This window comes from Coturnix japonica, chromosome 15, assembly GCF_054131305.1.
Source record: "Coturnix japonica strain WE chromosome 15, WE-NBRP24, whole genome shotgun sequence".
In the NCBI taxonomy this organism is placed as follows: Eukaryota; Metazoa; Chordata; class Aves; order Galliformes; family Phasianidae; genus Coturnix; species Coturnix japonica.
The window spans coordinates 15,888,587-15,916,521 of NC_140677.1; the positions used below are offsets into that span (position 1 = coordinate 15,888,587).

The following is a 27,935-nucleotide window of genomic DNA, read 5'->3' on the forward strand; positions in this document are numbered from 1 at the left end:
AGTGATACTTATGCCACCTACAGTTTACCGAAGAAAGTTGAACACAAGCAAAAAAAGAAAGAAAAAATCCCAAAGCAGGAAGGAATGGAAATACACAACTTTGAGCTCTCGTGACATAAAGATGACAATTCGCATATGTCAGAGCTGAAACACCCCTGTCTGCAAAGCAATCAGACAGCAAACTTATTTTTACTGGCTACCACTATAGATTAAGAATCCATTAGAGGATTCAGGACTGTCAGCAGTGTGGGTTTCTTCCAGAGCCATTCATTCCAACAGAACATCCTGCTGGCAGAGGGCTGGGAGGATTGACAGTTAGTGCCACTCACAAAGGGCACCTTTCTGCTGCTTCTGAGATGGAGGTTACCAAAAACTTCCATCTTCACCCTTCCCACTGACCAGATCAAAACAAATCAGTCACACAGATCCCTTCCTTCCCTTCACAAACCCTAACCTAACATGTTCCCTCCTGCTTGGAACCAACTGGATGAAAGAGCCTGTCATGCTTTTGTCTTTAGCCATGGATGAGCCACTCACTTACCTCCAAATTGTGAGTATCTGACTCTACACGCTTGAAGTTCCTTTCAGAAGAGCCATCAAAGCTGAACAAGTTTGGCAAAAGAGCCTCGCAAATAGTTCTAACACAAATGATAATGATAATGAGTTATTCATTAGTGACCAAATCAAGGCTGCAAACTCATTTTTCCCCTCAAACTACTCATTTGTCTCATTGTAGGAATTCCTGGTCATCATTCACTGGCAGCACCCTGACATTTGAGCAGTATCCCTTTCCTTTGGACGGGTATTTGGGTACAACCAAAAATGATTATGGGGCACTTCCAGAGCAGATTAACTGGCAATGCTGTAAAACTCACTGTATTTCATTCCTAATCCCTCTTTATTAAAGGGAAATGGCAGAAACTGAAGTCTGTTCAAGAGGCTGCACCTGCTCATGGTAATGACAGCACATGGGTTCATACAGAGGTTCCACAGTGACAGCAGGGGATAACAGCTTTGTACCTCGCCCTGTTAAAATAAGCATTTCGCTGACCAGAAGCATTGATTTAGTAGAAAGTTAAGATCTCCTTTTCTCTGTGTTGTTTTGGTTTGGTATTTTATGAGTGCCACGGTAAGTAGTGGAGGAAGGAAAAGGCATCTCTAAACAATCAGACTGTTTCTTTTTCAAGGGAGAGTCAGAAAAAAAGAATTCGGAGTCTGCATGACTAAGCAGATCACCTATTTCCTCAGCGTTCTCTACTCATTTACTCATTATCTGGGTCTTGCTCCTTCCAAGCAGTTAACTACTGTCCTTACAGCATAAACAAGCTCAGAACACGCAGTAAGGGCCTCCCTGCTCGTGCTCCCTTGAGAACAAGATGTGCAGTCACAGCGGACACCGACTTCAGTCTGGCTACTGCGAAGCTCCCGATGTGCTGCCTTGTATTGCTCTGTAGCTTCCAATAGAAAAATAAGTAAATAATGAAGGAATCCAAACCACACAGCTTCCCCACAAAGCTCTTATCCTGCTGCAACCTCCTGAAGAAGCGCTTTGCCCATCACACCCTCAGCCTGAAACCAGGGGCTAATTTTTAGGATCTGAAGAAAGGAAAATCACTTCCTTCAACCCTCGTCCTTTCTTTGTTTTTGTGTTCTGCTTAATTACATCTGAGATAAGGAGATACTCCTGGGCTATCCTAGAACATCGACCTTTTCCCGAGATCAATATCTTATTTCATTCTTGTTCAGAAACCTTTGCTTCAATCTCAACTTACCTTACACCTTACAGCATGCTTAGAACCCAGGGCTCTTCATACACGATGCTTTCTCTGCCTCAGCTCCCATAACAGCAGGGCCCCCAACCCACCCTTACCAACTAATGGCCACAGTGGAGTTCTGACCATACATACATACCCATATGTCATGCCTTCCATTCAAGTTCCCTGCAAACTCTGTGCTTGTTTCATCCCCCATCAAACTCCACCTGAAGTGCTCCAGGCAGCACAACTCTTCTTATGCCAGGAGTGAGGCTGCAGCTCCAGAAGCCTGAAAGAAAACTAGTCCTGCTCTCCAGTTCCATAGGTAACTCCTTCCACACGTTACAACCTCACATTAAATGCCACAAACAAGTGAATATGGGGCTGAGGAGAGAAGAGAAAGGTCCCCTCAGCAGCTGCGAGAAAGCCACCAGTCTGGGAGAGGATGCACATCAAAGCAAAATGAAGCATATAGACTGGTATCCTTACCTACCAAGTTCCTCAGTCCTTCCCCCATCCCAAAGTCACCCCCAGGCCCCTGGACAATTAACTCTGCTTTCCCCCAACCTTCCCTGCCATAAACAATAAGAGGTGGAGCTGACTGACAGTACTGGGCAGCAGCAGCACGAAACGGATGGGAATTCAAAGGAACAGCCAAACACTGTTTGTTTCCCCTCTGCCCCATCCTCTTCTCTTGTACCTTTTGATTTCCTAAAGCAGTAAACAGAAATCAAAAAGCCGCCCACAAAGAAAACAAAACTCAGAACCTGTGAAAGAATTTCAGCAGCCCAAAAACGAGTAGGTTTTGAGTTTCTGTTGGCTAGCACACAACACAGCACAACCTTGCTAACGTGAAACCTAAAGGCAGTCAAAAACAAAGGCAAGAGCAACACCTTTATTTGCCGAAAAGACCCTTTTCTGTAAGCTGAACTTGAGACTTATTACATTAGTTAAACCACAGAATGGTTTGGGTTGGAAGGGACCTCTAAGATCACCTCATTCCAGCCCCTGCTGTAGGCAGGGACTCCTCTTCCCAGACCATGTTGCTCACAGCCCCATCCAGCCTTTTCATTCCCATTTCCTCTCCTGCAATATTTGTGGTGCATTCTTCCACAATAACAACAGCTGCAGTTAAAGCAGCAAAACCTGAAAGACCACAGGTGGCCAATGGAAGCACAAGGCAGCGTACATGAACAAATTTCATACTTTGTAAAACCAAAGCAGCAGAGCAGCAGGCTCAGAAATACAAGAACCATTACTTTCAGAACCATTTCTGTTCCCAATGGTTATGAGGAGAAAAAGAAGCCTCGAGCTTAAGCTTCCAGTGTTCTCCCACTGCAAGGCTGCAAGTAAAGGAGCTGTTCACTTTGAACTTCTGGTTCCTTCATAGGCTTCTTTTTGTCAGCAAAATGGGTCAAATGAGATGAGAGCGAGGGCAGTGAGAGACTTCTTCCACGAGGCAAGGAAATTCAGATTAACATCTAAACGGCCTCCCTCAATAGAAGGGCTTTATCTGCAAGCCCTGTCTGTTGGGCTGCAGCAACAGCTCTCCTCAGGGGAGGAATGGGCATATCATAGAATCCTAGAATGGCCTGGGTTGCAAAGGACCACAATAATCATCCAGTTCCAACCCCCTGCTATGGGCAGGGTCACCAACCAGCAGCCCAAGCTGCCCAGAGCCACATCCAGCCTGTCCCTGAATGCCTGCAGGGATGGGGCATCCACAGCCCAAATCCTGCCCCAGCCCTCAAGCAATTCCTTCTCAGGTAATATCCATTTCCTAGGCTGACTCCATTTCCATTGTGGAGGGATGGATGTATAAGGCAGGAATGGGGTTTCCCAGCCCCGGCTGGCTCTGCAGACTGGGCACTCCATCACCCATAGTGGCTGAGCAATGGTAGGGTTCTCCTGTGTCTATTAATCAACTCTGCCCTCATGGAGTTCCAGTTCCTTGTTAATTAGATCGAGCCAGCTCTCCATCAAGAATGCCAGAGTAACGCTGTCTGCTTATTATCTGCCAAATCACTACAAAGCATCTTTAATTGTGTTTAGAAGTTCAGTGTCTCTCTCAAGTCTCTCCTTACGTAAAGTGTGTTGCTTTGCACGTTGGTCCTTCATCAAAGCCCTCCTAATTCAGCACAGATTTGGATGTATCTGTGACACCAGAAAGCCCATGGGTACGCTGAGCTATACCGACGTAGATCCATTCATCCTTTCTCTGTTTCCACACTCCAATTTACAGACACACCTGTGGAATGGCAGCTCTGGAACACAGTCCTGACAACCTGCACGCCAATGTGAGCACGCTGAAAGTGCCGTTATCACATCTAAGTCATGTCATACCTCTTATTTTTTCCTCCTTTAGGGTGATTCTGGCTACCTTCACATCAGCACAAGGCTTCTGGAGGTGTCAGGCTGACCCCAAGTCGGGCATTCACACTGACTGAGCAAGAACAAAATTCCAATTATCACTGCTGCTCCATGATCACAATAGCGCTGAATGAGTCTCGCTCACAGGACTAAGCTGACATTCTGCTCTTTAACGTCAGACATGAAACCGAGTCTGGTGTGCCTGACCTCCACCGAGCTCTAAAAACCCATTTTCCATGCGTTGAGGCATCCGTCAAATCAACTATTTGGTCCAATTTAGACCCGCGTGGCTGAAAACGTGTTTTTCCACACCTTCTTTAGGTGGAAGTTTTTCCCCCAGAGGGTGGTGACGCACTGGAACAGGTTGCCCAAGGAGGCTGTGGATGCCCCATCCCTGCAGGCATTCAAGGCCAGGCTGGATGTGGCTCTGGGCAGCCTGGGCTGTTGGTTGGTGACCCTGCACATGGCAGGGGGTTGAAACAAGATGAGCATGTGGGCCTTTGCAACCCAAGCCATTCTAGGATTCTATAATTCCTGGTTTTCCAGAACTTGTTTCAACTTCAGACATGCTCAACCTGCTGGCAGGTGCACGCCACCAGCATTAGCTGCCTAATGCAGCTGAAGTATCAATCAGCACTAACTTCGTTACTCAGAATGAGGAGGCACCAGCTGCTTGCTTTAAAGGCACATCGATTAAGATTTGCTGCAATGTGTTCCATTTAATTCATACCCATAGACAACATTATCACAAGGTGCTTCCATTGCAGCTTCGTGCTCGGTTGAACAAGATGCTGCTCAGTGCTCATGCAGCCACTCCCTCCTCCTGCCCCAGTGACCTGATCACACCGCACACAACCATTTGAAACAATGCCATTTTGAGACAGTCAAAGTGCAGGCAGCTGCTGTGCCCCCACACACCACCAACACCACCTGGAATCAGGGGGGAAGGAAAGTCAAGCTGCCATTCAGAGGTTCAAAACGTGTTGTTTGACGCATGAATGTGCATCTGCACAAGTGCGTGCATGACTGAGGCTCTCTTTGGAGCTGCACAGCCATGTGCACGTGCACATGACGTGCCTCCGTATGCACGCGTAGTGCACACAAACAAAGCAGCACGAATGGTGGGCAGCACGTTGAACGTGAGTCAGCAGCAAGGCAGGTTAACAGCATGCTGGGCTCCACTGGCAGGAGCACGGCCCTGTCGTGAGGAGCCATCCCTTCCTTTCACCTCCATCAGAAACACCAGGAGCAGCTTTAACACCCCAAAACAGCAAAGACAGAGTTCAGCAGGGGCTCCCCAGGCACTCAGTCTGAGGCAATACTATGGGAGGTGCGAGAGCTGGGGCTGCATGCAGGAGGAGGACACAAAGCAGTGGTCCAACTGCAGCACAGTAGAGGCTGTGACCTGACCTGTGATCCCTGCCAGGTCCATCGCAGCCCAATCTTTGTCTCTGGGGGGTTTCAGCTCTGAGGGAAGAAAGAAAAGCTGAACCCAGTGCTGCTGTGCATGGAGCAGCAGGCCGGGCTGTGCACACCTGAGGTCCCTCCTGGCCTGGATTAACACCACGACACCAACTTGGATTCCAGACAGTGCTATCACAGCCTACTCCAATTTTCTGATCAGATTATAAACTTTCAGATCTCCCAAGGCAGGAAGCACATGGTTCAGTTCTCCTCAGAGCACACCATGTCCCAGCTCAGGAGCTGCTCTGCTCTCCAGTACCAAAACTGGGATTTGGACAGATTAATGGGACTCAGAAATTACTGATAACTGAGGTGTGGAATGAGGGGAGCACGGGGGCCAAACATTCATGAGATACTGAGGGAAAAGATGGTATTTGGTCAGAGACAGAAAAGACAGAACACTACAACCACATCAGCTCTTCCTTAAAACCTCACATTCAGCCCCCACCATTAACAAACAAGCCCCTCATGCTGATGCTGTGAGGACCAAGGGATAAAAGGCTGCACCGTTCACTCTGTGTAATTAAGATGTATGCATTCATACCTGGGGAAGAAAGCAGCCTCACTCAACAAATAAAGGCTGCATCGGAGCTCACTCAGAAGCTCGGCATGGGCAGAGAGGGCTGGTTTGTTTTCATCCCTCTGCTGGACGCTGCTGCCCCTAGAGCAGCACTACCAAAACAAAGGCTGTTTATTCTGAACCAATTGATTTCGCATCGGAGCAGACAGAGGGCTCCACGACCCATCCCCGGAGCTGGGAAGGGACGGAACCACCAGCTCAGAGCCCACGGGCTGAGCGAGTATTTGCACTTGGGTCACTCTGCAAGGAATACCCAGCGTTAAAATAAGACAAGAACACAAAGACAAGCTCGCTAACATCTCGTCAGCATCAAAAGAGCTCCGGTCTCCTAGAGACTTTTTCAGATTCCACAGCCGCACACACACAAACCCGGCCGAGAACTTTGGAATCCCTCGTTTTGTACAGCCGGATGGAGGAGGAGACGTGGGAACCGGAGGGAGCACTCAGCCCACAAGCAGCAGGAGCGATCCCGAGGCGTTTCAATGGAGGAAGCGATGGAACCAGCGGGGCCCTCCCCCCCGAGCTGCCCATGTTGCACCGCAGCAGCACCGTTACGGCCGCGCCCCGTGTTCGGCCCCTCGGGCAGCGCTCAGCCCCGCTCACAGCTCGGGGGGCGGCCGAGGCCTCCAGGGGCTCCCCGAGGCCCCACCCCCTCATAGGCCCCAACCGCAGCCTCACCCCGAGGGACGCGGCCAAGGCTCCGCTCCATCCCGGCCCAGCTGGGGGCTGCACCCTCGGCCCCGCTCACACCGCCCCCAGCCCGGCGGGGCGGGCCGCTCTGCTCCGGTTCGACGCCCCCCCCCCATAGCACACACCCCCCCACACCCCGCGGCCTTCCTGCCCGCTCCCGGCGCGGTGGCTGCTCTCACCTCGGCGTGGGGCCGGGCCGGGTCGGGCTGCGGGGCTCGGCGGGGCCTGGAGCTGGCACCGCCCGCCCGCTCCCCTCCGTGCCGGCCCAGGCGCTCAGCCGCCGCTCGGGAGCCGCATCGCACAGCGTCCGGCACAGCGCTCCCCCGGGCAGCAACAGGCGCCTCCGCCGCAAAGGTTCCGCGGGGCGTACAAAGGTTCCCCCCCCCCCTCGGTGCGGGGGATGAACGGGGGCACCGGGGAGATGAGCCGAGCTCTGCCCCGTACCCACGGCTACCGGCACCACGCCGTGTCCTTCGGCACCGCCAGGGATGGGGAACACGCAGCTCTGGGCGGCGGAGCCGGTGCCTCAAACAACAAAACCAAACAACCGCCAACAAAAGCTCCTCGTTCACCTCCGTTCTTCCCCATCATAATCAACACTTTGCTATTCGGTGCTGTGAAATGCGAGTTTCCTGTGCAGGACATCGCTGGGAAAGAGCAGGGTGAAAAGCGAGCCCACATAAAGCAAGAAATTAACCACACAAACAAGGAAATTAACCACACAAACAAGGAAATTAACCACACAAACAAGGAAATTAACCTGATGGGTCTGGGTGGGCTCAGTGGGTCTTTATCAGCAGCTGACAATGGGAACGGCTGCACCTTCAGCACGTCTGTGGGTGACACTGAGCTGAGCGGGGCAGCCAGTACAACAGAAGGAAGGGATGGTATCCATAGGGACTTGAGAAGTGGGCACAAGAACCTAATGAGCTTCAACAAGGACAAGGTGATGTCCTTCGAGCAGGGGGGCAGCCAGCCCACAGCATGGAGCTCAATGATTTTTAAGGTCCCCTCCAACCTAAGCCATATAGAATTCTATTTCCCCATCAAACTTGACTGGAGGTCAAGTCTCTGGTTGTTCCCTGTGCCAGAGGCTGGCTGCTGACCACAGATGAAGGTCTGGTTGGTACAGGACAGCAGCATCCCCCTGCCCCTCCGCTTACAGCCTTTGCTTAGTGAATACCGCTGCCCACCTGCAATAGGCTTTGTACTGAGCTGGGTGGGCACCCAACATGGGGAAACTCCCCTATCTGGATGTTTGGGGAGACCAAAGCAGAGGGATGTGTAGCACAGTTCCTGTGCCTCCACCAGGACCCAGCTCCAGCCTGACACAGTTCCTCTCATCCCAGGGCTGACACAGTCCCTCTGGCTCTTGAGAACCCAAGCAATATATGGACGCAAAGGGAGATTTTCTATCTGGGTCCAGCACCGCATGGCACCATCACACCTAAGGAACTGCTTGGCCTTGCTTCTAGGCACAAATAGAGCTGATGAATATCCCACAGCTTACACTCAGCCCCAGGAGTGCAAGGCAGCCACTATCTCAGAACAGGAAAGGCCATCAGATTTGCAAGCAACAGCTTTACCCTCTGCTCTCTGTACATGTTCGTGTCACTGACAGTCTGAATTGTGTTCCTATGAGTTACACGGATTAGGAGCTGTCAAGGTCAATTGCTCAGTCTCTCTTCCTGAGGTTTCTACAGCTTAACAGACAGGAAGCATTGCTGGTGAGCATCCACGTTCTGATGACCTGCCCCAAGTCTCCCCACCTTCCCTTTGTGCTGTTTTGTCCTACAATCACTCTCAATTAACGGAACAAAAATAAAACAGATGTCATCCAGCCTTCCTAAGCTGCACATGCATTATTCATTGACATGCCCTAATTGCCTCTCATAACCACAAAGCACTTCCGCACTTGGCTATATCTTCCTTGTCCAGCAGGGCCCAATTTAGGAAGTCTCATGCAGCTCTATGAGAGGTGCTCTCACAGCCCTACCTTTCACAGCCCTTCTGCTCACAGCTCCAAATTAGATCTCAATACACGGAGCTGACAGGCCCTGGTTTCACATCCAGATGAAAGCGTCCATCAAGTACCTCTGTTGCATTGATGCTCAGCGTCCTGAAGAGGAGACTCTCCCTGCTGTAAGTACTCTGTGTTCTCTTCCCACACATCTCCTAAACCTATTTACTGTGCCACAGGTGGGAATGCTGTGAAAGGTGCCTCAGGAGGATGACGTGTCCCATTAACCCCAGCTTTCCCTTCAGGCTTAGCCAAGGACGTACCATGGAGCCTCATCTCAGAGGAGAGAATCAAAATTACAGTGGCTCCACTTCACAGACTGGCATCGCAGCTTTCAGCTTGGATTTCACTCTGCACCTCAACAGTCAGCCTGCTGCCTTCTCCTTTCCCCACCAGAAGAAGTAAGAACTCAACACTGGAGAAGAGAAAGCAAGGAGTTTTGTGGTAGACACGTTACTGGTAATCTTTACCTGAAACAGCCCAAATTCTGCACGCAAGGCTCTGAACTACACCTGTCCAGGGAAGATTCAGTGATGCAAGTAAGGAATTTAAGAACAAATGCAATCCTTTCATAGAAAAGGTCACCCAGCTTCTCCTGGCAATCCCCACAGCAGGGAACCCAGCTCAATCAGGGCTCACACTGCTTAGCCACCTCCTGCAAGGACCATGAGATCAGCAGTAAACCCACCTGCAGAGCACAGAAAGCTCAGACATCCCCTTCACGGGGGGCAAAGCTGACATTGCAGCTCCACTTTGCTGGATCACTGGCTTACCTGTGAAAATCCATTAGCGAATTCCCAGCAAATCCCAAGGAAACAAAAAAAAAAAAAAACTGGGAAGTTGGGCATTTTTCTTTGTGTTCTGCTTTGCCAGGATGAGAGGCAGTAGAGCACCTGAGCATTAAAGCAAGCTAAGCGCAGCCTTACAAGAAGATATTACCATATTACTGCCTGCACACTTCCAAATCCAACCTGGAAAACTAACTCTCTACCTCTCAGAGGCAACTCTCTCCTTTTTTATGCCCAGTTGATTACTGCAGGTGCAACAAGGTGAGTCAAACACACCCACCCCAGCCACCCACCCAAAATGCATTGACCCTTTCCTGGCCCATGTGGTCCTTCTTTATCTCAGGACATTTCACTCAGAAAGGAGGGTACAGGGCTAAAAATCACATCCTCATCTTCCTTAGTGGAAAATAAGTCCTATGACTGGCCAGGACTGCCACGCACCCTGCGGTGCTTTGGAAGCTGCAAGGAGAAATCACCATAGGGTCAGCCTTTATTGCATGTGATTCTTGGCTTGTCCTTAAGGGAGACACGACCCAATTTTTGCCACTCCAAAGAGACAGAGTGACCTTGCTATACCACAGGAGCAGCTGGGACACATAGCTGGGTGAGACCGATGTCTGCTTTGCTTTTGTCTGTAGCTAGCTCTTCTTTTTTGGCATTGTTTTGACTGCCCACCCCATGCACTCAGGCCTCCTGCCAGCTGCTGCTGCTCTGTCCCGTGTTTGCTGCTCTTTGGGGTTGAGGTTTTTGGCCCCCACCCTCAGTTTGTCTGCTAGGGACGATCCCATCTTTAGCATAGGACATGCATGCAGGATGGCTACAAAACAGCCACAAACCATGAACCCTCACTGGGTACAGTGAAGCCTTCCTGCTATGCTTGCTTCACAACTGCACTTCAATCAGCAGCAGAATTAGAGGTGAAAGTAACCATACTAATGGCAGAGATGGATGTACTTAAGATCCACAATGTATCTTGCTCTACCATCCTGGCATACCCTGTGTTTGGGAAAGGATCTTCATAGCACAGCTAGCCCTGCTTCCTCAGTCACCAATTAGGAGCATTGCAATTGCATACATGAAGGAGATGATCGCTAAACTGCCTATCTGCATAAGGTGGGAAGCAACATGAACGTGTTAACTCATTCCCCTGCATGGCTGGGCCAGGAGTGACTTTCCTGCTCAAATACAGCACAGCCTGGGCAGCTGGGCTGTGGCAGGGAGGGGGGAAGGACAATGGATTCCACGGGCAGGGCAATTAGTTTTTGAGAGCTGCTGTTTACAGATCAGGAAAGCAGTGAAGGTGATAAGACACAGGTTGGAAGCTCTTTAGGAACGGCACAGCGTTCCCTTTCAGACGCTACCAAAGGATTATGAACCATCAGACAGTTTCTTTTTATTTAATAATCCAGGGACTGCAACATGTGTTCGGTGTGCGAGAGCGGGACTCAGAACCTTCTCATTCAACAGTCAAACTGCCCACACTCGTGGTGGTGGATTGTTATGGGTGGCTGAACCCGTAAGCAGGGTGAGGTACAAGGAGGGCACTAAAGAAGAACCACAAAAGAGACAGAAGAAGTCAGGGAACGCTCAGAACGGCGGCTGCAGAGCGTTAGAACTCAGCAACCAAATAACAGGAGAGAAGATCATCCAGACAAGCTTGCACATACCTGCCAAAAGCTTCCGTGGACGCGGTGATCCCAGTGTGCTTGGACAGGGGTCAGAACTGCTCGGGACCTGGGGCTGTGGGCTGCGGCAGGACTTGGCAGCCCTCGCCGCTCCTTTGTGCTATCACTTGCTCCACAGGGGTGAAGAGGAGTGGCAGGGAAAGCTCTCCCACTTCCATGGATTCCCAGAAGACCCCCGGACAGAGCGGCGTCTCTGAGCGCTGTGCTCTCAGCTCTGCTGGGAGGTGAGTGAGAGGCAGGGAAATGCTGCCAGGCTGTTTTCCAGGGTGCTTCGATGTTATCGGGAGATCTGTGTGCCTCACAGGTCACTGCAGGGGAACTGCAAAGCTCTTCAGCCGTTTCATGCTGGAGATCTGTTCTGCAGCTCACACCAAGTTCTCTTTCTCAGTCATTTTCCCTTTTATTAGTAGCATTTAACTAGTCCACAGCCCAGCTTGAAAACGGCTTGCGTGCAGTGCAGGCACAGAGCTCAGCAAAGGTGGACTGTCCGTCATTGGTGCTGGTGTGAGGAGGAGATGGCTGCATTCCTGAGAGGGGCTTGGGACAGCAGTGCTTCCAGCAGTGCTTCCAGCAGTGCCCACCGCCCAGCAGCCACGGATGGGCTGAGGGCCCTGCACAGGACTCACAGACCCAGACACTGCAGCTGTGGCACAGGCACAGGGTGAAGCTGAGGGCTCCTTCCAGATGAAACTGCCCAGGGATGAGGATGGACAAAGGCCACAGTGGGGAGAAGGAAACACTGCACCGCAGCAGGGCATGCAGCATGGCAGTGCCCTGACACTGCTGGGCCCTGTGGGGCTACTGCAGGCTGCTGGGTTGCTCTCCTCTGCAGGAGAAGCCCAGCCAACCCTGCCTGCCCTGCTACCAAGCAGCTCCCTGCAGCCTGGGCCCTCCCTGGCACCAGAACTGAGAGCTGGGGATCCAGAGTGGGGCTGGCACCAAGAGACTGGGGTGGGCAGGAGATGTCTGGGGTTGGGGGCAGCTGGGGCAGGGGGAGTCCTTCAGGGGGGCAGGGGACAGGAACATCTGCAGGCCCATGTCAGGACCCCCGGGTGGTGTGGGGGACCCACAGCAGGGCTGCGGGGGTCTGGGGCAAGAGGACGGGTCCTGAGTGGGGCTGGAGCTGGGCACAGTGATGAGATATCCCTGCCCTGTCACCGTGGGCCTTGCCATATTAAGAAAGGGCTGAAGCAGGAGCCACACCTGCTGCTGTTCCCTTCCTGCAGGATGGAACACGGACCCCCAATCCAACCCCAAGAAGCTGGGTCAGAGAGGCCAAGGGCACCTCACACCCCCATGGCCCAGCAGGGGTCTGGCAAGGTGTGTGAGGTGCAGCCCCTGCAGGTTCCTTCATGCTCAGCTGAGGGTCCCTCTGCCTCAGACTTGTCACCACAGCAGGAGGATCCCCTGAGCTGCATCCGTGCCTGCTGTGCACACAGACCGCAGGTAGCGGGCACTCTGTGCTTCCATGGCTGCTCCTGCCCGGCCGTGCCCAGAGGGTGACGGCGTCCCCTGATGCCAACCCCTGTAACTCCCCTCCTGTCTCAGACACAGGCACAGAAGCTGAGATTTCTGGCCTCCATCTGTGCTGTCTGCAAAGCCTCCCTCGAGGACTGCGGTGCACATTACCGGCTGTGTGTCTGCCCGCTAGAGGTGGCGCAGTGCATTGAGGTAAGGGGAGCACGGCAGGGCCAGGCAGTGGGCACAGCCCTTCCCATTGCGGGGTCACCATCCCATCCCATCCCATCCCATCCCATCCCATCCCATCCCATCCCATCCCATCCCATCCCACCCCATCCCACCCCACCCCATCCCATCCCATCCCATCCCATCCCACCCCATCCCACCCCACCCCATCCCATCTCATCCCATCCCATCCCATCCCATCCCATCCCATCCCATCCCATCCCATCCCATCCCATCCCATCCCATCTCATCCCGCTGTGCCCACAGGCGCTGCTGCAGGAGGAGCCCGCCGAGCGCCTGGACACGGAGCTCCGGCAGCAGGCCATGAGCACCATCGCCGCCATGAGGTACCGCCCCAGCACGGCTTTGCCAGCGTGGAGGCACCGTTCCCAGCCGGGGCCCTGAGTGGGACAGGCTGCGGGGCACAGGGTGCTGAGCGGAGCATCACACCTCTGCCCTCTCTCCCCTCGCAGCAGAGCATGGCTGCTTCCAGAGGAGCAGAAGAACCATCTCCTGCGTGCCTGCCTCGGCAGCGTCCTCCACCTCCCTCGCTATGAGGACAACATGGACCTGGATGCAGCACTCTACGTGGAGGTGCGCATCAGCTGAGCCCTGGGGACGCTTCCTGGGCACCAGCACCCGGGATGCCCCTCTGCTGCCAGCAGGACGCAGCAGGGCAGGCCGCCCTGACCCCTGTCCTCCTTGCAGACCATGGAAGCCCTGCACCACCTGCTGCAGGTGCTGGTGAGCAGCGCTGGCCCCTCTGTCCTCGTGGAGCTGCAGAACATCATGGAGGTTTGGATGTGGCAATGCTGGGGTTTGTGGGGATGGTTCAAGGCCACAAAGGAGGGATCCACACAAGGTCCTCCCAGGGCCTGCTGCGGGCAGGGGGTGCTGGTCCGAGGCCGGACCTTGTGGTGTTAGAGGGGTGGGTGGGGAGCAGCGGGAAGGTGATGAGGCTGCAGCAGGACAGGGACGCAACCACCCACCCCACTGCAGCTGGGGAGCAAGGGGAAGGACGAGTGCCCCGTGCTGTGGGCACAGCAGCAGCTTTTCTCTCCACAGCTCCTGCTGCCCTTCACCACGTGCCAGCTGGCGGCCGTGGAGGAGAGGGCCATGGCGTGCATTGCCAGGCTGCTCGCCTTCAGCAACACCTGCTCCTTACCCAAGGTAGGGAGCCCTGGTGCGCACAGCTCCAGCACCCCATCCTGTCTCCACAGCCGGAGCTCACCTGTCTCCAGGCTTGCACAGAGCCTGGGCTGGGCCGTGCTGCTCTGCTCAGCCTTGTGCCTCTGCTGCCTCTCTCCCCAGGTGTGCTCCTGCTTCACAGGAGCTGTGGTGCTCCGGCATCAGTGCACAGAGAACCAACGCTTCCCTGTGCTGGGGAAGCTGGCTGAACACCTCATCTGTGGAGCTGCAGCACAGGATGAGGGGACCAGAACTGAGGCAATGAAGGCTGTCCGTCAGCTTTTCATTTTCATTGCATCCCAAAGTGAGAGGAGTTGTGTCGGGCCGGGTCCCTCCAGACCCCCAGGTGCCTCACTGACATTGTGTGCGCTCCTCTCCAGGAATGTGGCTGTGGCAGAAGGATCCCAAGAAGCCACAACTTTGGGAGTGCCAGCAAATTTTGCTCCACCAGGAGGTTTCCCATGAGAAAAGATCCAGAAATATCTTTGAGGTACAAAGAGCAAACCCTGAGCCCACAGGAGAGCCCATGTCTGCAGCATCAGGAAGAGTGCAGCCCTGGTGCCTTTGGGGCCCTCACACTCTGTACCCCAGGCATCACCCAGCCCAGCCCCTGCTCCCAGCTCTCCCAAGGCACCAACATGGCCAAGCAGCCATGGAGGGAATGAGTTGTCTCTCCTCTGCTTCTTCCCGCAGGTTCTTCTGAAATACCTCCTGTATCCTGAAAAGGTCAAAATCTTCCTCACGGCCATAGAGAGCATGACAGCACCAAGCCCCCACAGCACCCAGCTGGCTGCCCACATGGTGGATGTGCTCACAGCAGAGACTCACTTCCCTCCAGGGCAGGTGGGAACCTGCTGCTGCCACAGCTCCAGCCCTCGGGGCTCTGCTCCATCCCTGCACTGCACTTGGCCGGCAGGCAGCAGCAGGGATGGCAGCAGGGCCCATCCCTCCATCACCCCCCAGGTGAGAAAGATTGTGAAGGTGATGTACAGCAGCCTGCCTTCCATCAGAGCCCAGCCAGCCCTCAAAAGCCTGGGCAAGGCCCTGCTCGTGCTGGCCAGCAAACACCCGAGGGAGATGGTCAGCAGCCTGCTGGGCTGCTCCCCCACCTGCACCAGGTACGGGGCTCACAGCCCTCAGGGCTCCTCTGTCAGCCAGGCAGGGGCAGCCATGCTGACAGCCCTGGGGACCCACAGTGTCACTGTCAACATGTGGAGGGAAATGCTCTCCAAGCCCCCAGCTGTGGAGAAGGTGCTGCGGGAGCTGCTCCAAGTGCTCACAAACCATTCTCTGCAGCACACATCCCCATCCATTGAGGACTGGCCACGTGTCCTCGCCCTGGCCGTGAGTTCCTCACTCACCCAGCTCAGCCCCAGTCCCTGCTCCTCTTCCCTGTCCATCCCCAAGCCTGGTTCCTGCTGTGGGGCACTGGGACGCACCCCTAGACCTGCCTGGTGCTCTGGAGGTCTCCTTCCTCATTTGTCCCTCCATCTCCACACCTCTCGAGGTGGGCTGGAAACCTGGGGGACAGGGCAAGGACGGTGTCTGGGTGCTTTCTGCAGGCAGCAAGGATCCTACCTGAGATACTCCAGCTGCCTCTTGTCCTGAAGGAGGCCGAGGCCGTTTTCCCCCAGCTCTTCCTGGCCCTCCTCCTGCAAGTGTCCTTCACCACGGAGCTGACGCTGCAGGAGGTGGAAATCTTCTGGGAGGGGCCCCAGCAGCACCAGCTCACTCCCATCAGGTGCCACATCCCCGTCCCCCTGCTGCACCCAGGGACCCGGTGCTGGGGCTCCCGATGTGACTCGCACCCTTCTCCACCTGCAGGTCCGCGGTGCAGTCCTTGAAGGTGCTGCTCTGCAGCGTGGGCCTCCAGAGACAGATGGAGGCCATCCAGGAGCAGGGGGGCTGGGACGCGCTTCTCAGCACTGTGACCCACCTCCAGGGTGTGCAGGTGGTGGCCAGGTGGGAGCCCTTCCTTGTGGTGTCACGGGGGGTCCCCAGTTCTCAGCCAAAGTGCAGCCACAGCCCCAGAGCCTGTGGCCCCTGTGGAGGCAGAGCACGGCCAGGAGAGCTGTGCCCACCCGGCTCGGGGCTGATGGTGCTTCTTATCCCTGCAGGGTGATGAGGGAGCTGCCTGCTGCTCTGCGTGACCCCATCTTCCACCAGCTGCTCGAGCTGCTCAGCACCAAGTTCTGCTCCTGGGAGATGGTGGCCATGGTCTTCCTGGTTGAGGTGAGCAGCAGCTGCACCATGTGGGGCTGCGGGAGCTCAGCACCAGCCCTGCTGCCTCCCTCGCGGCCAGGCTCGGCCGTGCCCTGCCGTCCTTGCTCCAGGCTGGAGGTCGCATCCAGCACTAAGAGCCGCGTGTGCTGCAGATGCTGGAGCGCGTGGAGCTCAGCGAAGAGCTGCACCGCGTCGTGAGCCTCTTCGACACGTGTCTGCAGGGCCAGAGCGTGGGCACGCGGCAGCTGGTGCTCAGGGGCATCCTGCAGCTCAGCACGAGGCAGCACACGGTGAGCAGGAGCAGCTCTCTGCCCATCCCCTCGCTGCACGGAGGCCGCTGCCGGAGCGGTTCTGCCTCAGCGCCGGTCTCCGTGGTTCCATAAGGAACCAGAAGGAAGGGGCGTTTTTCCCGCAGGCGAGGAAGATGCTCGGCCTTGTGCCGTGCATCACGGAGCGGCTGCAGGACGCGGACAGCGGCGCCCGCGCCGTGGCCCTGCCGGTGCTCAGCACCCTGCTGCGGCTCCTGGACAGGGGGAAGCTCAGCCTCGTGGCTCTGGAGCTGGCCGCCAATCTCCCGGCGCTCTTTGAGGACGTAAGGGGAGCGGGGAGCCCGGCCCGCTGGGGATGTGGCGCTCACCCCGGTGTCCCCACGCTGCTGCTGCCGGCCCCGCTCGCCGGAGACTCGGAGCCGACGTTCCCGTCCTTCCTTCCTTCCTCCTCCGCAGGAGTCCAGCACGGTGCGGCAGCTCTCCATCCACCTCTTCCTCGACACGCTGAGCTTCGTGGAGGGCAGAGAGAAGAGGAAGATGAGGAAGGAGGTGTACAGGAGCCTGGTCCCGCTGTACCTGCACCTGCACGACGAGGAAGAGAGCGTGGCCAAGGTGGGAATCGCGTTCGCTCGGGGGACGGCGCTGCTGCCCCCGCGGTGCCGTCCGAACACAGGGGACCGCAGCCCACGGCAGCGTCAGCCCCTGCAGCCGCATCGTCCGTGCGGAGCGGCTCCGAGGAACGCGGGCTCTGCCGCTCATCTCGGCTCTTTGCAGGCCTCCCAGAAAGCCTTCCTCGGTGCCGCACGGTTCCTGCACTGGAGGCGGCTGGAGCAGCTGGCGGAGGTGGCGCAGTTCTGGCAGATCGGCGAGTGCATGGTACGCACGTTCCCGCAGCCCGGGACCGGGTCGGGACCACCCTGCGCTCAGCCCGTGCCCGTTTCTGTGCAGCTGGTGGAGAGGAGGAAGAGCGCAGCACAGGACTACCTGGGCCAGAGCCTGCTCTACCTGCAGAGCCCGCAGGAGCCCCTGCGGCGGGAGGCCGGGAGGTTCATCGGTGAGCCACGAGGCTGAGCTTCCCCTGTCCCCAGCGCTCCGTGCTGCACACAGGGAGCAGCCGGGGTCGCTGATGGGGCTGTATGTCACCAGGACTCTTAGGGCAGCACAAGAAGGATCAGCAGCAGGCTGAGAGAGAGAATATCTACCAGGGTGAGCCATGGAGTGGGATGTCAGGGCAGCTGGCAGGTGATGTGCCTGTCTCCTGCTCCCTCCTGCCGGTGGGGAGAGCTGGGTGTCCTGCAGGTACACGGCTGCCATCAAACCTCTGTTCCTCTGTTATCTCAGGCCTTCACAGTGTGCTGCGAGACCCCAGTGGATCCATCTCTTTGCAGTCCCTTCAGACAGCGCGGATCCTGAGAGAAACGGGGCCACCACCACTGTCAGGATTCAGCTTTTGGCAGCTCTTCTCCAGGCTCCGCAGTGTGTGGCATTGGTGGCACTCCTCCCAGGCAGACAGCTGAGCACCCTGGAAATCTCTTGGCATCTCCTCCTGCCCTCTGCTTAGCTCTGCTCCTCATACATCTCTTCCCACCCTCTGCTCAGCTCTTCTCCTCATGCACCTCTTGCTCAGCTCTGCTCCTTGTGCATCTCCTCCTGCACTGATTCAGTATGTGAAGCTGAAGCTTAGGGTTGTGCAAATCAGGCTTTGACCATTAAAAACAGAGACAGAGGTTTGGGCAATAAAACAATGGCTTTGGATGCCCTGAAGTGATGCTTTGAGCTCTCAAAATGGCAGTTTGATCCGCAAAAGAGACTCTGAGCCCTAAAAATGGTTCTCTGAACTCCAAGCAGCAGCTTTGGTCTACAGGAGGGACAGTGGGTGCTCCAGAAGAGGCTCAGATAACTACAACAGGACTTTGGGTCTGCAAAAACATTATGTGGAGCTTGAGAAGAGGCTTTGTACCCCACAGACCATGGTCTGTGCCTCAACACAGAGCCTTAGCACTTAGAACTGGGTATAGATCCCCCAAATGATGCTTTGATCCCACAAAATGAGTGTTTGGTCCTTGAAAGGAGGCTTTTGATCTTAAACTTCAGGCCTTGGCTCCTAGGAGAAGGATTTGGGAGCTCAAAAAAAGGGGGTTTTCCTCTTGAGGAAAGCACTGGGAACCTCAGAAGGTGGTTTTGCATCTTAAAATGAAATGGGGGGCCCTGAAACTAAGACACTGCACCCTGAAGGTGAGAGCCTGGGATGTCCAGAGGAGCATGTAAGCAACACAATGGCATTTTTGGAAAAAAAACAGAGGCTCAGGGCCCCGACGACAAGAATTTAGTCATGAAAAAGGAAACCCTGAGCCCCATACCTGAAGGTTTAGGTGACCTGAGTGTATTTGGTTGCACCGCTGATTGTGGGAGGTCGCGGCTCAGCCCTGCACATCTCTGCACATCTCAGCCTCACTATTGTGGTGGGCAACCACACTGTTTTTGCCAATGGAAAGCTGCTCACTGCTGCACTCAGAGAAGAAACCTCACAGAAACAGCACTCGTTTGTGTTACAGCACCAGGCCCCTCACTGTGCGCTGCTGCAAGAGCTGCCCCCCCTGCAGCCCCTCCATCTACAGCTGCAGCACCATTCCCTCATGGCCAAGGGAATCTAGAAATGGTGCCTGCCACAGCCACACCAGCCCGGAGTGACCTTGGTGCTGCTGCACACCGAGGGGCAGGAAGACCCCAACAAGGTGAGTGCAGCAGAGGGGGGTCCCAGACACCCCGTAGAAGCAGAGTCCCCAGTAACCAGATCTGTGTGCAGGATGACAAACACAGAGAAGCCTGGAAAGGCAGAGAAGAACAAAACTGACAGTGGCATGAAGGAATTAAGTTTTATTGGGATGGATTCAGATGACATTGGATAGGAAGGGGAGATTGTACATGGCTGCTCCTACAGCATCAGTAGGGCCGGCTGGTGATGTTAACTGATATACAGGAACAGATGAAACATTGCTAACTGTCTATCGCAGAGTGCTTTTTGCCATGGGTTTTGCTTATCGCACTCGGTGTGCGGCAGCACCTGGAGCAGCCCCAGCCTTTACACTGCACGGTACTATTGACACTGTGACTGATTTATAACAAAGCCAAACGAGACACAGAAATAGGGTGGGGAAATTTATTAGGGGATATAATAAACATATATATAAATAAATAATATTATATGATATCATAAAATCAACTATATAAATAATACTCCCGCGGCATCAGTAGGGCCGGCTGGTGATGTGCCGGGCCCGACGTGGTACCCGGGAGCAGCTCTGGCCCTGGTCTGGCCCTCACTGCCTGGACCGTCTTCTGCGGCGTCTTCGGGGCCGGCTGTTGGTCTCCGCAGCCCGACGATGGAGAGGCGAGCGGCTCCTTGTCCGGGCCCGCGCTGGATGTCTGGATGGGCTTCTGTGGGCTGTTCTGGAAGCCCTGGAGGACCCCGGTGCTGCCGCTGTGGTGTAGCTGCAGCTCTGAGCACCTGGGCTTGGTCTCTGCCTGCTCGCACGGTGTCTCTGGGGCCGGCTCGGAGATTCTGGGGCCCGGCGCCGCAATGGAGAGCGGCTTCTTGTCCGGGCCCGCTGTCCCTGCCTGCACCTGAGGTTGTATCGCAGTGCAGGGCAGCGCCTCGAGGACCGAGCTGTCCCCTGTCTGGCAGAGTCTGAGCTGCTGCTCTCAGCAATTGAGGCAGCATTATGGGTTCTGCCACGGTGTCTTCGGGACTCATTAAAGGTGTTTTCATCCCTCTGTAGATTTGGCATGCCTCTCCTGCGTTCTGTCCTGTGCTGGATGGACAGGCCGCTGCTCGCAGGCACAGAAGACTGGATAGCTGGCTCCGATGGTGCCTGGCTGGTGGTGATGGAGCTGCTGCTCTCTGTTGTCAAAGAGCTTTCGGTTGCCTGCAGTCCGTGCTCACTGGTGGTAACGGAGCTGCTGCTCTCGGGTGTCAAGGAGCTCTGAGATGGCTGCAGTCCCTGCTGGCTGGTGGTGCTGACGCCAGCAAGAGCTGAGCTGGTGCTGGAGGCTGTAAGGGGAGGCAGGAAGGTGAGCAGGATGGAATTCCAGCCATGGGGTGGAACTGGCTCCCGTTTGTCCCGGGCTGGAGGGATTTGAGCAGGGCCGCTCTGAGCAGCCGCTGCCAGGCCTGGCCTGGCCCCAGCCCAGCAGCACGCGGCTGTTTGCCTCTTACCGGTGCCCTCTCCAGCACAGGCGTTGCACTCCCATTCGGTTCTGCTATCACTCAGGTTGGAGCAGCGGCGGTGTGTTCCTCGTGCAGCACAGGAGCTGCAGAGGAGCAGTTCCCAGGGCCTGTGGAAAGCAACGGGTTGTGGCCGTGAGGACAAAGTGCCCTGAGCCAGGGAGTGCCCGGCACAGCTCTGGTGCTCAGTCTGTGCTCCCCCAGCCCGTGGTGAGGCTGCGATGCCACGCAGAGCCCCAGAGGGCAGCTGAGGTCACTCACCCCTCTCCTGACCGTAATCTGCCTTGGGGGTAAAGGCAGTTGCTGGCATGGCACCGTCGATACCAAACTGCCAGCGATTCATAGACATTGATGTTGTACCATGCTGGAAATCTGCCAGAGAAGGGAGGGAAAGTAATGAGTGCTCACTGGCCCAGGACTAAAAGTAACCCATGAAATCCATCCCCATCCACCTTATCCCTGCTTCCAGCTTCCCAATGACACTGAGGCCCATGTTAATGGCTGCCAAGGGCCAGGCCTTGCGGAGCAGTCCTTGGGTGGGCACAGCTCTTGTGCCCTCACACCTCAAGAGCTGGATGAAAGACACCAACCTCTCTGGGACATGGATCCCCACAGTCAGCAAGTCTCGAAGAAACTTCCGTCTCTCTCTGCAGTGGGGGCAGTTGAGGCTGAAATACCCAAAGCTCAGGGCCGTACCCTGCAGCAGAAACACAAGCAGTGTGGGTGTGAGCCGGGCCTGGTGCTGCTGAGCGCCTGCGGTGCCCGCGGGGCCAGGGGAGGGCTCCTACCTGGATGCAGGCCCGGTGGAACCAGGCGTGTTGGCAGGCTGCACACACCATGGTGCTGTACGACCTGCTGTCACCTACAGGCTCCATGCAGATGACGCAGGTCGTGTCCGGCTCCGGTGCTGCCTGCACTGCCTGCTGTGGGCTGTGCTCCCTGCAGAAGGACCTGGGGGAAGATGGAAGGGATGGGCGAGGTGAGAAGGGCTGCGAGGAGGGCAGAGGAACGGGAAGGAGCCCCAGGCCTTGGCTCTGGCTCTGTCAGGCTGCTGGGAGGTGTCACAGCGCGTTCCTCGCTGCTTTGGCTGGTGCTGACAGCAGGGTTGGAGGCCCACAGGACACACCTGGCAGCCCTTACCTGAGCGCTCCAAAGTACTGGATGACACACTGGCCCTCGTAGGCGCAGGGGAGATGGAAGCTCCTCTCGCATCCCGGCTCTGCGCAGGTGATGCTGGCCCCTGAACTGCCACAGACGAAGCAGAGCTGGAAAGAGCAGAGCAGCCCCATCAGCTGCAGGCTCAGGGCCTACGCAGCGGGCCCCGCACCTCTGGGCAGGGCGCAGGATGCGGGCAGGGCTGGGTGGCACTCTGCAGAGCTGCCTGGTGAACAGGGCTGGTCTGCAAGAGCAGGGATTTCTCCTGGAGCTGGGAGGAGGGGCTGGGATTGCTTTGTGGGGACCAGGCTGAGCTCTCCTGGCACCAAGCTCCCTGTTCCGGTCCAGTGCTCACCCTCTGCTTTGCCTCCTCCACTGCACGTATCAGGTCTTCAAAACTATAACGTCCCTCGTCACATGGCTCGTTTTCACGAAGACCGTTGGTAAGTCTCTGTACAGGAGGAAAGAGCACGGTCTAGTTAGGGCAGAAAGGAGGGAATCACTGATTGGGGGAAGGTGGCAGGAGACACGAGGGAACTCACCGCACAAAACTCATGGTAATACACTCCACGAATACTCTCTTTGTGGCCAAGGATGACGGAGTCCTCATCCTGTAGGCCACAGAGCACACATGCTGGAGAGGAGAGAGTAACAGCAGTGAGCGCCTTGCGGGGCCAGGTGCCCCCGGGGGCTGTCCCAGGGGCTGCTCTGTGCCGGCTGTGCCAGCTGAGGGGCAGGGCCGCAGGCCGTGGATGCAGGGATACTTGGCTCTCACCTGGCTCTACCGAGCCGGCAGCCTCCTGTGTAGCCTCCTCTGTCTCCGCACGCTCAGTGTGCGTCGACCGCAACCAAGTGCAGAGTCTCTGTCCCATCACTGCTGGGCTTCGTCCTCTGCGTGCCAACCTATGGAGAAGCGGGACAAGGCTGAACCCCTTCCTCCCTGCTCACCTCACCGGTTCGCACTGAGCTGGGCCTGAGCCCTGCAGCCTCAAGTCTACACCACAGCCCATACGTCACAATGGCTGTTCCGTGCCACCCTCTGTGACACCGTCACACCTCACGGGGCTGAGGTCACCCAAGAATGGCATCAGAATGGAACGGCCATTGTGACATGTGGGCTGTGGAGCAGAGCTGAGGCTGCAGGGCTCAGGCCGAGCTCAGTGCGAACCGGTGAGGTGAGCAGGGAGGAAGGGGCTCAGCCTCGTCCCGCTTCTCCATAGGTTGGCACGCAGAGGACGAAGCCCAGCAGTGATGGGACAGAGACTCTGCACTTGGTTGCGGTCGACGCACACTGAGCGTGCGGAGACAGAGGAGGCTACACAGGAGGCTGCCGGCTCGGTAGAGCCAGGTGAGAGCCAAGTATCCCTGCATCCACGGCCTGCGGCCCTGCCCCTCAGCTGGCACAGCCGGCACAGAGCAGCCCCTGGGACAGCCCCCGGGGGCACCTGGCCCCGCAAGGTGCTCACTGCTGTTACTCTCTCCTCTCCAGCATGTGTGCTCTGTGGCCTAGTGGATGAGGACTCAGGCATCCTTGGCCGCAAAAAAATGATGGATGGATTGTATGTCCATGTGTGCTGTGCGGTGAGTTCCCTTGTGCCTCCTGCCACATTTCTCCAATCAGCGATTTCCTCCTTTCTGCCCTAACTAGACCGTGCTCTTTCCTCCTGTACAGGCACTTACTAATGGCCTTTGTGGACATGTGCAAGGTAACCGCAGAGCACTTTTTCTTGTAAAAGACCTGACATGCGCAGTGAAGGAGGTAGAGCAGAAGGTGAGCACTGGACCGGAACAGGGAGCTTGGTGCCAGGAGAGCTCAGCCTGGTCCCCACAAAGCAATCCCAGCCCCTCCTCCCAGCTCCAGGAGAAATCCCTGCTCTTGCAGACCAGCCCTGTTCACCAGGCAGCTCTGCAGAGTGCCACCCAGCCCTGCCCGCATCCTGCGCCCTGCCCAGAGGTGCGGGGCCCGCTGCGTAGGCCCTGAGCCTGCAGCTGATGGGGCTGCTCTGCTCTTTCCAGCTCTGCTTCGTCTGTGGCAGTTCAGGGGCCAGCATCACCTGCGCAGAGCCGGGATGCGAGAGGAGCTTCCATCTCCCCTGTGCCTACGAGGGTCAATGCGTCACCCAGTACTTTGGAGCGCTCAGGTAAGGGCTGCCAGGTGTGTCCTGTGGGCCTCCAACCCTGCTGTCAGCACCAGCCAAAGCAGCGAGGAACGCGCTGTGACACCTCCCAGCAGCCTGACAGAGCCAGAGCCAAGGCCTGGGGCTCCTTCCCGTTCCTCTGCCCTCCTCGCAGCCCTTCTCACCTCGCCCATCCCTTCCATCTTCCCCCAGGTCCTTCTGCAGGGAGCACAGCCCACAGCAGGCAGCGCAGGCAGCACCAGCACCAGACACGACCTGCGTCATCTGCATGGAGCCTGTAGGTGACAGCAGGTCGTACACCACCATGGTGTGCGCAGCCTGCCAACACGCCTGGTTCCACCGGGCCTGCATCCAGGTAGGAGCCCTCCCCTGGCCCCGCGGGCACCGCAGGCGCTCAGCAGCACCAGGCCCGGCTCACACCCACACTGCTTGTGTTTCTGCTGCAGAGAACAGCCCTGAGCTTTGGACTTCGCAGATTCCAGTGCCCCAACTGCAGAGACAGACTAAAAATTATTCGAGACTTGCTGACTGTGGGGATCCGAATCCCAGACAGGTTGGTGTCTTTCATCCAGCTCTTGAGGTGTGAGGGCACAAGAGCTGTGCCCACCCAAGGACTGCTCCGCAAGGCCTGGCCCTTGGCAGCCATTAACATGGGCCTCAGTGTCATTGGGAAGCTGGAAGCAGGGATAAGGTGGATGGGGATGGATTTCATGGGTTACTTTTAGTCCTGGGCCAGTGAGCGCTCATCACATTCCCTCCCGTCTCTAGCAGAAATCCAGCACAGGAGACCAACAACGTCTATGAATCGCTGGCAGTTTGGTATCGACGGTGCCATGCCAGCAACTGCCTTTACCCCCAAGGCAGATTGCGGTCAGGAGAGGGGTGAGTGACCTCAGCTGCCCTCTGGGGCTCTGCGTGGCATCGCAGCCTCACCACGGGCTGGGGGAGCACAGACTGAGCACCAGAGCTGTGCCGGGCACTCCCTGGCTCAGGGCACTTTGTCCACACGGCCACAACCCGTTGCTTTCCACAGGCCCTGGGAACTGCTCCTCTGCAGCTCCTGTGCTGCACGAGGAACACACCGCCGCTGCTCCGACCTGAGTGATAGCAGAACTGAATGGGAGTGCAACGCCTGTGCTGGAGAGGGCACCGGTAAGAGGCAAACAGCCGCGTGATGCTGGGCTGGGGCCAGGCCAGGCCTGGCAGCGGCTGCTCAGAGCGGCCCTGCTCAAATCCCTCCAGCCCGGGACAAACGGGAGCCAGTTCCACCCCATGGCTGGAATTCCATCCTGCTCACCTTCCTGCCTCCCCTTACAGCCTCCAGCACCAGCTCAGCTCTTGCTGGCCTTGGCACCACCAGCCAGCAGGGACTGTCACCACCCCAAGGCTCTACAACCACCAGCCGGGAACAATCGAGACCAGCTAACCGTTCTCGCGTGCCTGAGAGCAGCGGCCTGTCCAGCCAGCGCAGGCCAGAATGGAGGAGGAGACTCTGCTGGCGTTTACATCGCATTGACGACTCACGGCATGAGTCGCTAGGTTGCTCTGGGAGCACCCATAATGCTGCCCTGATAGCCAGCCAGGGGACAGCTCGGTCCTCGAGGCGCTGCCCTGCACTGCGATACAACCTCAGGTGCAGGCAGGGACAGCGGGCCCGGACAAGAAGCCGCTCTCCATTGCGGCGCCGGGCCCCAGAATCTCCGAGCCGGCCCCAGAGACACCGTGCGAGCAGGCAGAGACCAAGCCCAGGTGCTCAGAGCTGCAGCTACACCACAGCGGCAGCACCGGGGTCCTCCAGGGCTTCCAGAACAGCCCACAGAAGCCCATCCAGACATCCAGCGCGGGCCCGGACAAGGAGCCGCTCGCCTCTCCATCGTCGGGCTGCGGAGACCGACAGCCGGCCCCGAAGACGCCGCACGAGCCGGTCCAGGCGGCGAGGGCCAGACCAGGGCCAGAGCCGCTCCCGGGTACCACGTCGGGCCCAGCACATCACCAGCCGGCCCTGCTGATGCCACGGGAGTAGCAGCGTGCAGCCTACGGTGCTGGCACCGTGTATTATTATAATATTTATTTATATAGTTTATTCTATAATATTCTATAATATTATTTATTTATATGTTGTTTTTATATATATATTTATTATATCCCCTAATAAATTTCCCCACCCTATTTCTGTGTCACATTTGGCTTTGTTATAAATCACTCGCAATGTCAATAGTACCGTGCAGTGTAAAGGCCGGGGCTGCTCCAGGCGCTGCCGCACACCGAGTGCGATAAGCAAAACCCATGGCAAAAAGCACTCTGCGATAGACAGGAATGTTTCATCTGTTCCTGTATATCAGTTAACATCACCAGCCGGCCCTACTGATGCTGTAGGAGGGCTGGCTGGTGATGTTAACTTTCTATCCAATGTCATCTGAATCCATCGCAATAAAACTTAATTCCTTCATGCCACTGTCAGTTTTGGTCTTCTCTGCCTTTCCCGAGGTGGGCAGCTTTAGGGGAGCCAGAATCCATTGAGGTGCTCCAGAACCACACAGATGTGGCACTGAGGGACACAGGCAGTGGGCTGGTGGGGAGGACAGACTTGATGACCTTGGGGCTCTTTACGAGTCCTAATTCCATGACACAAGTATCCAACGGGTTTTGGATACATATTTACCCACTTTCACTACTACTCACACGGATGTCAATGCAAAGTCAGCCTTAGTTTATGTGAGGCTCCCAACAAGAACACATCCAACACTGCAGTGAAGTGTTGTGGGAACAAAACACCCAGCTGAACCCCTTAGTTCACGTCATGCCAAGCATCTCAATAAGTGAAACCGCTCCTAAACATCACAACCCTCCACACGTGGAAAGAACAAGAGTGTGCTGACTTTGGGCCCCTGACAGCATCCTTGTGAGCAAAGAGCTGCATGGTGCTGTGAGTGGTGCAGGCCGGGCTGTCCTGCCCTGGATGAGCCCCAACGACCCCATTGGTTTTGCACAAGCGCTGTGCAGGCTTTGGAGCAAGTGTCCTTGATCCTCCTCGAGGCATCCTGAGCTCTTTCTGTGCCCATAGAGCCAAGAGATGAGCCTCCTGTGCACAAGAGTGGGGTGGGCTGGTGGCAGGATGCCACACACTTGATCGACCCCCATTAGGGGCCAGGATATGATTTACAGAAGCTTCTGCTCCAGGAGACACCAATGAGAACCTTCTTCTCCTCCAGCCAGGGGGCTCCACCATCAGCTGCAGGCTTCTTGATGTGTCACATCAAGCAAAAACACACAAGGGTGCGCCAGACTTCCTGGCAGAGAGGGACCAGCTCAAAGCTTTGGCGGGCACAAAACCAAGTCCCAGCTCCTAACACTTTGCAGACAGCTTTTAGTACTCAGTGAGTGAGAACCTTTCCATAGCCCTGTGCCCAGCCCTCCCTTTGGGCTGCCAGTGCATCGGCACACAGAGGGAAGCAGACACCACCTCCTCGCACACACAGAGCTGCCCAGAGCTGGGCATTTAGCAGGGACAAACAGCAGCCCTCAGACCCATTCAGTAGTGCTTGAGGTTATTTTCTCTTACAATGCCTGTCTTTCCTCAAAGCACAGCGCTGTAACAGCAGGGCTCTGAGAGCAAGAGGTGCCTAGAGAGCCCTGCTCCTAAATCATGTCTTAGAACGTACTTTGTATCAGAGACTGCAACTTCGTGGCACTGAGCGAC

At 56.2% G+C, this 27,935-nt stretch overlaps 3 protein-coding genes and 1 long non-coding RNA gene across 7 annotated transcripts in view; 1 reads left to right on the forward strand and 3 right to left on the reverse strand.

The window, feature by feature from the left end:
• RAD54L2 (RAD54 like 2) overlaps positions 1–7,176 on the reverse strand; it is a 45,542-nt gene extending 38,366 nt beyond the window's left edge. For 2 of the 3 annotated variants that reach the window (XM_015874595.3, XM_015874591.2), the window contains exon 1: positions 7,038–7,176. The gene's annotated coding sequence lies outside the window, so the exon portion shown is untranslated. Of the gene's footprint in view, positions 1–6,846; positions 6,912–7,037 lie in introns of those variants that run through there. The other variant, XM_015874593.3, reaches the window with a different exon arrangement.
• A 3,858-nt stretch (positions 7,177–11,034) lies between these two features.
• LOC146758388 (uncharacterized) lies at positions 11,035–12,283 on the reverse strand. The gene is made up of 2 exons (XR_014934876.1): positions 11,334–12,283; positions 11,035–11,210 (listed from the first exon to the last, which is right to left on the reverse strand). It is a non-coding gene; the product is annotated as an uncharacterized LOC146758388 (long non-coding RNA).
• Positions 12,284–12,647: 364 nt separating this feature from the next.
• Positions 12,648–18,466, forward strand: LOC146758389 (maestro heat-like repeat-containing protein family member 7). Its single transcript, XM_085516089.1, has 20 exons — positions 12,648–12,797; positions 12,900–13,022; positions 13,305–13,384; positions 13,511–13,631; positions 13,746–13,832; positions 14,103–14,207; positions 14,349–14,529; positions 14,606–14,715; positions 14,919–15,068; positions 15,189–15,343; positions 15,422–15,569; positions 15,788–15,966; positions 16,050–16,187; positions 16,343–16,457; positions 16,601–16,738; positions 16,864–17,040; positions 17,174–17,329; positions 17,492–17,593; positions 17,666–17,771; positions 17,864–18,466. Exons 1-20 carry the CDS (start codon positions 12,648–12,650, stop codon positions 18,232–18,234), a joined length of 2,892 nt encoding a protein of 963 aa, XP_085372215.1. The 3' UTR covers positions 18,235–18,466.
• Positions 18,467–19,865: 1,399 nt separating this feature from the next.
• LOC146758390 (uncharacterized) lies at positions 19,866–23,035 on the reverse strand. 2 transcript variants are annotated; one of them, XM_085517107.1, is made up of 8 exons: positions 22,640–23,035; positions 22,453–22,548; positions 22,083–22,207; positions 21,731–21,893; positions 21,533–21,639; positions 21,204–21,314; positions 20,934–21,052; positions 19,866–20,768 (listed from the first exon to the last, which is right to left on the reverse strand). In XM_085517107.1, the coding sequence occupies exons 1-8, from the start codon at positions 22,967–22,969 to the stop codon at positions 20,038–20,040; spliced, it is 1,782 nt and encodes a 593-aa protein (XP_085373233.1). In that variant the 5' UTR covers positions 22,970–23,035; the 3' UTR covers positions 19,866–20,037. The 2 variants fall into 2 exon arrangements, with proteins under 2 accessions (XP_085373233.1, XP_085373232.1); XM_085517106.1 differs by having other exon boundaries at positions 19,866–21,052.
• Between the last annotated feature and the right edge of the window lie 4,900 nt (positions 23,036–27,935).

Bases quoted from the DNA above. Each gene is read 5' to 3' on its own strand.
- LOC146758390 (XM_085517106.1), bottom strand. From the start codon at position 22,969: ATGGGACAGAGACTCTGCACTTGGTTGCGGTCGACGCACACTGAGCGT. The intron at 22,208-22,452 runs GTGAGCACTGGA...TGCTCTTTCCAG, and splicing joins TGGAGGAGGCAAAGCAGAGG to CTCTGCTTCGTCTGTGGCAG. The intron at 21,315-21,532 runs GTTGGTGTCTTT...CTTCTCTGGCAG, and splicing joins GGGATCCATGTCCCAGAGAG to ATTTCCAGCATGGTACAACA.
- LOC146758389 (XM_085516089.1), top strand. From the start codon at position 12,648: ATGGCCCAGCAGGGGTCTGGCAAGGTGTGTGAGGTGCAGCCCCTGCAG. The intron at 12,798-12,899 runs GTAGCGGGCACT...CTCCTGTCTCAG, and splicing joins GCTGTGCACACAGACCGCAG to ACACAGGCACAGAAGCTGAG. The intron at 14,716-14,918 runs GTACAAAGAGCA...TTCTTCCCGCAG, and splicing joins GATCCAGAAATATCTTTGAG to GTTCTTCTGAAATACCTCCT.